Raw genomic sequence first — 9,811 nt, 5'->3', positions numbered from 1 at the left:
ACCAGCCCTGGATGATAGGTGAGGGTGATTGGAGCAATTGGTGGAACGAAGATTGGCAGGAGAAACCGAAGTACTCGGAGAAAACCTGCCCCAGCGCCACTTTGTCCACCACAAATCCCACTTGACCAGACCCGGGATCGAACCCGGGCTGCCGCGGTGGAAAGCCAGCAACTAAACACTTGAGCTATGGCGCGGCTTCTCTAGTGGATGAAATAAGGTAAATTTTTTTCTTAATTCTCTTAGTGGGGGGTGGAGTCCAACTGGGTTCACTCAGCACGGCAGACACTGATTGGCTTACTGTAGCCTGCCCCGGATGATTGTGATGATGGAGAATTTGGTGGCATGAAGATTGACAAGCGAAACCGAAGTACTCAGAGAAAACCCACCCCAGCACCAGTTTGTCCACCACAAATCCCACCTGACCAGACCCGGGATCAAACCCGGGACGCCGCAGTGGATGAAATACGATAAGAGTCACAAAAGCTGTCAACATTTGTGCAGATCTGTAGGTTATTATTCTCTGAAAATATATAGAATAATTAGGATCCAGCACATGGGCAAAAACTGAAATGTTATTAACTGATTCCTAGGCTCAATGTGAGTGGGATGTGTTAATGTGTTTTTCCAAGTGCCTTTATTTTGTCATATTACACGTATTTATCCTTCTGCCAATCCTTCACAGTCAATTATCATTGCCCTTGAGGGGAATGGTGACCACAGCAGCCAGCATATATTGCAGTCTCAGTTTTTAGATAGGACTTTCTTTTCTCACTTCACAGTTGTAGTCAAATTAAGTGGTTTATTTTTGCATCAGGAAGCCAAAAATTACATATTATAAATAATAAGTTTAGAAGAAATCACGACACCTTACTGCTTGGAGATTTTTCATCTCTATTTGTATTTTATGTTGACTTCTAAGTTATCTGACAGAATACATAATTATTTGTTTCTTGAAATTATTATAACTCATTAATACAAGTCCACATGTCTTCTTTTATACCCATACGAATAATGACAAATTTAACTCTGTACAGATTCTCATTTGTATGCCTCATGGAATAAAGAAGTTATTTCTGGTCTCATGTTTATTATTACCTTTATGTGCAACTCTAATATTTGTTATAATATAATGGTTGTGATGTTATTTTAGAGTCACTGTTTTTCTTGATATCTGACAATGCAGATATTAATACATTATAAAAAAACTCTAAGACCATGCCACATTATAAATTGCTACTGTTAAAATAATAACAAGATACAAAATTTTGTGAAACAGCTGATTTCGTATGGGATTCGAGACTCTCAGAGCAGTGACTTTGAAGAGTGCAATTTTCTGGGTTGTAACAGTGTACACTTCAGTTGAAGGCCACTGATATTTCAGAGGAAGACATTGCCCCAGTATTCTGTGTCAGAGACTAAACAATCCATTCATTGCTTGTTTCTTTCTTACTTTATTCTTCGGCCAGAAGATGGAGGCAATGCATTTCTCCAAAGCATTGGTGGATTTTTAATGCATAGTTTTATAACTTATGAAATCATAGTCTTCAGCTAATTGAATATTTTGTATCCAATTTATATTTGTATTTGGAGAATATCATTGCCAGAATAAAATGCAGGACTCTCACATCATAACATAACATAACATAACATAACATAACATAACATAACATTGCACTGCATTCCATGGATCCAAAGTTAGTCAAAATGACTGTAGGATGTGGAATATATCACATAAATATAAAATATATGTACAGTCCCAATGGAGTTCTCACACAAGAGAAACCAAGAATACACAGCGACTACACACAAGTCTATTTAAAGATACATAAGTTATTTTCTTATCAATAGGTATTCATCAACAGAGTAGAATGAGTGTGTATTTAAGTATCATTTCAATGCAAACAGCTTGTTTGCAGTAAACCATTTACTCATTTGCAAATGAACCTTGTTTGATAACATGCAGAAATCATCTAAATTTTTACCAGAAATTATAACACTAGTGTCATCTGCAAATGTTATAGGTATTGATGAGGTCCTTAGTGTAGGAGGGAGGTCGTTTATATAAATTATGAAAAGTCTGAACTTTCAAAACTTGGCATTATAGTCTTTCCAAGTGTTTGCTGTAATCATTATATCAGAATAATCTTCCAATGCAACGATCACAGTGGCTTCACAGTCTAAGGCATAAACTGTCCTCACCCACTCTAACACTGCAATCATGAGTTTGAATCCCACTCAAGGGACGGACGTTTTTGTTTATTCTGTGTTTGTGTTATCCTGTGTAGCTAGCAGCCTTGTGGCAGGCTGGTCCTCTCTTAGTATTTCCTTCTTAACACCTTCATTCAACCTTCCAATGTATGAAGTATTTTGTATATTTCCAGTGCCTGAAGTAGAGAAAGAAGGAAAAAAGTAGGATTTTTTGCAAAAGAACTGTAAGATCTTTTATGTTTATGTAAGACAAGCTAACACGTGTTAGCCTAAAACATATATCACTACTTGGAATTTGTTATGAACTCTGCCTCCTTTCGAGAATTTTGTTATTGTGGTGGTTATGACAACAGATAAACAAGCTGAACTACTTCTGTACAGTTAGTGCAGGAAAGATACTGTATCTACGTATGATTCTGCATCTTGTTTGACTGTCCTGCATATCAATATTTTCTGTTTGTAATTATTTCTAAGAAAGAATAGAAGAGTGCTAGATAAAATAACATTTTAGGTGACAATAAGATGGTCTTGAAATATTAAAAAAAGACACAGGATGTCAATTCTTCTTATCTCATTTCAAGCGCTCTACACAGTCACATCTTGCTTATATGTCTCTTACTAAGAGGGAATGGAGAAATCATGATTCTTAAGTAACAATTGAACCTGATCAAATGTGGAGCAAGACCATTGTTGTAATTCAACTGAAACAAACTTATGATTATCAGTAAAGAATTGGTGAATATGGTGGATTAAACACTGAATATAACTTTTGAATTTAAAGGAAAATATATTATCCATCTCCAACAAACTCAGGGCACAAGTAATAACTTGCATCAGTCAATTCAATTGATTATTTGATGAGAAATAGTCAGTGTTCTGACCAAGACTAAAATGAAGCACCTCTAAGTATTACCTCTTCAGTCAACTTGTTTGGTACATAATGAATTCAGGCAGATATGTTTTCTATTCTAGCGCATAAAATTTGACGAGTTTGAAATTATGGTCCACAGACTGAGAAGTCTGCTCATCCATGGCTTAGAAATAGAAACACTATTACATTTTCTGGACATGTCCCAATTGCATTAGAGTAGCCTCATGCCTACTTGTAGGTCTTTAAAATCAAAGAAAATTTCTAGAACTAGCAGTTCTATAAGCAGAAAGTTATTCATAAAAAAAAATAGTACTCATTCAGTCTTTATGGTAATAGGAATAATAATTGTAACAAATAATGTTTCACTGCAATTTACTAAATTGCTGAAAATAATATTTGCTGCAATTTATTAAACTGATAATTGTGTATACACCAAGCTGCTTTCCTAAAACAATGCTAATACAACTGTGTATCCACACTGGATGTGAAATGTAAACTGTACGAGGTTACTTTTCATGCACAAGAGTAGTTGTTGTGTTGTTTTCATATACTGATTTTATGGATAGCAGAAATAAAAAATTGGAAAGGACTAATGTTTTACATAATACTTTACCTGCGTAGAACTCTGGCTGAATCTTGTGATGAGTTTTTTGTTCTGGGACCTAATCCTTCCAGCCTCACTATGGCCCTGGGGTTGACTCAGCCTCTAAATGAAATAAGTACCAGGAATCTTCATGGGGGTAAAGGGTGGCCGATGCATAAAGCTGACAACTTCACTGCCATCTGTGATTCGATTGTCTAATAAATGTGGGAGCCTTGACACCTCACAACCCTATGAGCCTCCATGCCCTGTTACAGAGATAGCTTTACCTTTTATTGAATTTATTCAGGATTTGCTGGTAACAGTGACACATCCCATAAGAATGGAAAAATTTGATTGAGTGCTACTGAGACATTAATATATTAGGCTTGTATTATAGAATGTACATTAAGATTTTTAAGAAATGTAATATCAGAACAGCAGCATGGTTTTATGAAGAGACAGCCTTGAATGGAATTTTTCAATGACAGTAAATGAATGGCAGGGGCTTTTACATGCTTTTTATATCTTTTACAGATTACACAGAGGTCTCTGACAGGATTAATTGATATAAAATATTGTAATAATAGAATAACATGAAAGGGGCTGGTGAAAACCTCAATGCTATTCTAATGAAGAGATACCCGTTCCCCCCATTAAAAGAAATTCAGGTTTTTCAAAACTTTGTCAGAAGAGCATAAAATTCCCAGAACTGTGAAGAAATGATTATTGATGTCATAATCTAATAACAGGCATTACAGAAACAGTACAGATTTTCCTACTTTATTTACAAATTTTCACTATATCAAAGCGGATTAATGTGTACTTACTTTCACATAACAAACTTCATTTTCACTACAACAAACGACTTACATCCATAAGAATACCTTGTCCCCCATGAAGGCATACATACATAATGATAGGGAGGCGGTAAATTCAAAAAGATGTTTTAGAAGGATGTTTTTTTCTGTAACATTTGTGCACTGCATTCACCATAATTGTTCCTCAACCATTCGGATTATAGCCCACAACTAATCACATTTGAAGTAGGCAAACCTGCCAACAAATTAATACCGTTTAGTATTGTTTATAACACGCCGAAATGCAGTATATATTTGTACTCTTGAAGACGTGCAACTGAGAGGCTCCGTTCATGTGATAATAAAGCTGCATTGTTGTGTTGCATCAGCTATGAGAAAATAAAAGTGAGTAAAATAATAATTTTGTCTGCAACAAGTATAACAAACCAGTAATGCTGTCCTTATTTTAATCCTTCTTCAGAATTAAAACATATGATAAAAATATTGGGGGATATTCTTTGGGACTCATGAACGATTCGGCAAATTTTACATGTAAAGTAAAGGAAATATAATTTTTTATTTAAAAATTTTCACCTTGCAAAGCGTTCATGAAATGAATTACATTTTTAACTCAATAGATAACTGTGTTAGTGATTGGAGAAAAAATCTAAAATACGATTTTTGGAAAGTTGTCAAAATTTCCTAAGCTGTTTCAAGGTGATGAGAATAGTGTAATGACTGTTAGAATATTATTTAATAACAACTTAAAATTGTTGTGTATTCGTAAATGTAGAAATTTTTAACTATTCTAAATATTTTAAAAAATATGAAACAAAACTGGATAAATATGGATATGCCTTAAACATGAACGTTCAAGTAACAGACAGAGCCTTATAAAGAATGGGACAATCAAGTGGCAGACCCCTCCTCCTGCTTCCTGCAACGTAAATCCTCAGTAATTTAAATTCATGTTTCACTTATATCCTGGGGATAAAAGAAAGTTTCTATATTCAATTTCATAACTGGTGTAAAAAATATACAGAAATCACCTAAAAAGAGATGTGTGACAAAAGTCTTGTTAAAAATGTTATCTGGTAAAAGATACAAAGAATTGGTTGATACACATCATTTCTCATGCTATTAGAAAGAGTATATCAGAGAACTATAAAAGTGTTATGTATTATTCCATTACTGTTGACTGTATGCCAGACAGTATTAAAGTGGAACGGCTGTAAATTGTGCTGTTACATTTTGTGCAAGTTGAAGATAGTGGTGACATATGGATTACAAAGACTTTGCTGCCATCAGTTGAAAATATAGGACAGGAACATACTGAAACTTTTGTGTGTGAACTTAGGGAGTGCAGCATATCAGTACCAGGCAGAGCCTCTTTTGTTTCCGAACCGTCATACTTCAAGATCTGGTATTAATGATGAAGCTATGGCATGAAAAGATGTTATTTCATTTGTATGTGTAGTTCAACATATTTAGGTTTTCTTGGGTGCATCAAACCACTAATGGATTGTCTTACAGAAATATATGAACATGATCACATTGAAACTTATTAGTGATACTAGTTGAGGAAGCAGAATAGATGGTATTAGGTCAGTTACATTCACATCAAGTACAATACGTAATACACTGTATAAAATAAACGAAGAGGTGTCCTGCAATTCCCTTGACATGTGGCTGAAACATCAATATATCACATGAATTGTTCTAAATTTCAGTGTTATATAATTATTGGTACTACATTCTGAATGATGTGGATATGACCAGCAAAATTTTACAGGCAAAAAGTAACACTGGACATGCCAGAATCTGTGGATATCTTGAGACAAAAATTATGTATTTCTGTGACAGTTGTGATGAGCATTAAGTGCAAAATACACTATTGATGCAATAGAAGGTGTATTTTATGTTTAATTTAATGTAAACAATGCATCGGTAATAAAGGCATCTACTGTGATAAACATATTGAATGTCCTGAAACCAGGTTTAACTAACAAATTTCCATGGAATTTTGAATGTAACAGGTCTTCGGAAGAAAGGTTCTTCAGCAACAAATTTATAATAGTAATTTATATTTTTTTACAATAGCAACCATTTACAAATCATATCGCAAAAGGCTTCAAAAAACGGATTATGATTTTGCAGTTGTCAGGTCTACTTAGTGATAAAGTGATCCATAAGTTGAGTTTCTCCAAATTAAAAATGATAAAAAATTACTGGAGAACATCTATGTCTTAAGACTGGTTGTTTATACTTGAAATAATCTCATTTGAGAATAAAGGTGACATGAAATTTAAGCTTTACAGGCTCGTGATTTCGCCAGCATAAAAGTGAGGAAAATTAATTTAACCTGAAGTAGGAAAAAGAAATTTCTATGTGTTGAAGATTTTGTCATGTTGTATAAATATTTTGTTAGTAAATGAGGGGCATTTGCTGACTGTCATTCATACTGACATTGATTTAGGACCCCTTGCATTTCTGCTACAATGATGAGCATCCTTATCATAAGCTATCCAGAAATACATAAATATGGGACATATTTCATAAATCACAGACCCTGTATATCCCATATAAATATGTGCACTGCAGGATTTTCCACTTTAATTATGATTGTGCTCTAGGCATAGCACAAAAAGAGTTGGGGTATATTTGTTTGTTATTATGTGACGATCACAACAGATCATCATCGTCATAAACATGCAATTGCTGTTCCATGGGTCTTCTAATTCCAATGCATGTTTCACAATTGATATGACCAAGTGACACTGACTCCAACACAGTTTTTAGGAAGTTAGGTTGTTTTAAAATAGGGGGGAGGACAAAGGTCTTCTCATCTGCAGCAACATTTACACCTAAGCCTGCTCTGATGCAACTTGGGAAAGAACATATATTAATATTAGTGCATCTGCCAAAGATATTTAATTTAACGGATACATGATCTTGCATTGTGTTATGAAATTCATGCAAATGAGCTTTTATGTTAAAAGTCATTACTATTCTTCAGACTGTTCCACATTACTTATTGTTACACGTAGGTACAGTGGTTTTTTCAGGTTTTGAATGAAGGCTGAAGTAATTCATATAAGAAATTAATGAATTATAAGTAATATATTTCACTTTTCTGTTTCATTAACGTCTTCACTGCAATGCAATACAAATCTAATTTCACAGTAAATTGGTGTTCTATATGTTTTCTTTACATTTTGACACACAAATCTTCAACTTACACAATTATGTTCAGTAACAATGCACTGTATGGTGTTCACAATATTGAGTATGTATTTTATTAGCTGATTACATTTCTGAACACTTAATAAACATCATATATGAATCTTTAGTTGAATAGCTAAGTTTTCATATGCTGAAGATTACATTTTCAAGGGATAGTATGTAAAAGTGTTAACAGCTACTTGACACAGCTTTAATTAATGCTACACAAGCAAACAAGGCAGTAGAGTTTTCTTTACATTTTCAGTTACAAGACTAAACGTAAAATCAGCTCCTGGTCCTGATTTTTGTTATAAGTCAGAATATTTGCATCTGCATTTGAAATTACAATCTCATGTTTTATCTTCAAAAATACAATTAATGGATTTGGTATTACAATTTTTAACCACAGTGTTGTAAAGTCACTTAAAAATAACATCTTTCAGATGAGTTGAAAAATACTTCATTTTCTCAGATACTAATAACGTATTTTCTAGTCCTCTTGAAAATCTCTGTTTTCAAACTAAATTTAAAGTTATGAATGTCCATGGTATAAGAATAACTCTGCCCAAGAGAGTAGTAATGCCTTCATCTATCTCCACTTGAATGGAAATACAACCCCTTTCCAAAATACTGAAGTTTCCATAATCAACAGAGTCCAAACAGCCTTAAATGTAGCATGTTTATGATTTTCCTGGTAAATCACCATGTGAAACAGAAATATTTAATACAGAGGTGACCAACTTAGCATAAAACGGGGTGGTTTTACTTTATGTCTTAATTAAGATTAATATGATAAATTTATCACAAAAAATGTTTGCCAGGATTTTCACATCTTGAAATCTACATTTATATTAACAATTATGGTGATACAATACATGTACACACCTTTTATTCCTGATCACACATAGCTATCATAATTTCTTATTAGAACAGTAAATTTACATACTAAAATAGTTAACTGATGATGTAAGCTAGATATTCACACATTCTGCCACCAACACCTAGCAACACAAGCTACAGTAAACTCACTGTTATCCGGCATGTATTGGAAATTGCATAGTCCAAATATAAAGACCCAGTGGCAATTTTCACACTTTTACATATTCCCATTTCATTTTGAACTCAGAACAATGTGCTTTTGCTATAGTTCTTGCATGGGAGTCTTAAGTGACTGCAGATTGAAAGGTGAAAGTCTTTTGATATATGGTAGTGTAACATTACCACAAATTTAACTAGCTTCTACTGTAATCATGGATCATTGCAAATGTTATAGTGCCTGCATGATAGCAAACAAACATCCAGTGTATTTTTAGAGTATTATTTTGCTGACCATGTTCACACGGTTCAAATCATAATTAAAAAGGTCTACACAGCACAGAACATTTCATATCTCACTCTAGTGATTGAATCACCTGTCATGGGAGTTACATGACACTGGGTTGTTCTGTGTAGAGCATTATATATTTTAACTGATGTGAACCTTAACTGGCTCAACAGAATGTGTTCTGCTTTCCATCCAGTATCACTCTTAGGCTCTACTGTAATCTTGTTACTCATTTCTGTAAGTCAATCCAGTGTCAGGTCAATGCACTCAAGAAAAGATACATATTTTGAACTACACTTACAAACAAAATAGCATCTTTTGATGCCATAGCAGCATCATTAATGACTGAGTTCAGAGATGACTGTTTCCAGACATAAAACAGGCCTGACTTTGTTCTGATATTCAAAATCATATTTTGAACCCCAGAACTGCTCCTAAGCTCATAAAGAATGGCTTCAGTATGTTCCTTGCCTGTAGTACTTCTGAATTGACAGCACTGAAGTCTCTCTCAAGCCTTACAGCAACATTATCATCAGTCTGCTAGTGGCAGCTGGGAGAATTAACATGTGTGTAAATATATGTGCATTGCAACTTTTTTAAGTAACTTTGAAAAATGGTAAATTTGTTTTTAAATTTTTGCCAGTTGCATAATAATTATGGATGCTTTGGTACCAGATAACAGGAGTCTCTTCTGCTTGCACTCACACACAGCATGCTTGCTTTACTGATTGTTACATCAATGGAATGCTTTCAACTTTTTTCTCCCAAGTCTCTCCCCACTGTAACCCATTTAGAAATCATATAAC

At 34.1% G+C, this 9,811-nt stretch overlaps 1 protein-coding gene across 4 annotated transcripts in view; it reads right to left on the bottom strand.

The window, feature by feature from the left end:
- Positions 1-2,001: 2,001 nt before the first annotated feature.
- LOC111873086 (tyrosine-protein phosphatase non-receptor type 7) overlaps positions 2,002-9,811 on the bottom strand; it is an 84,417-nt gene continuing 76,607 nt past the window's right edge. For all 4 annotated transcript variants that reach the window (XM_023867494.2, XM_023867493.2, XM_023867495.2 and 1 more), the window contains one exon: positions 2,002-2,384. In XM_023867494.2, coding sequence (XP_023723262.1) covers positions 2,257-2,384 — 128 coding nt within the window. In that variant the 3' untranslated portion in view covers positions 2,002-2,256. The remainder of the gene's footprint in view (positions 2,385-9,811) is intronic.

The sequence above is a fragment of the Cryptotermes secundus genome, unplaced genomic scaffold (assembly GCF_002891405.2).
Source record: "Cryptotermes secundus unplaced genomic scaffold, Csec_1.0 scaffold120, whole genome shotgun sequence".
Taxonomy (NCBI): Eukaryota; Metazoa; Arthropoda; class Insecta; order Blattodea; family Kalotermitidae; genus Cryptotermes; species Cryptotermes secundus.
Note: the sequence above shows the minus strand (reverse complement) of the source record. Positions and strands in the feature narration are given on the sequence as shown.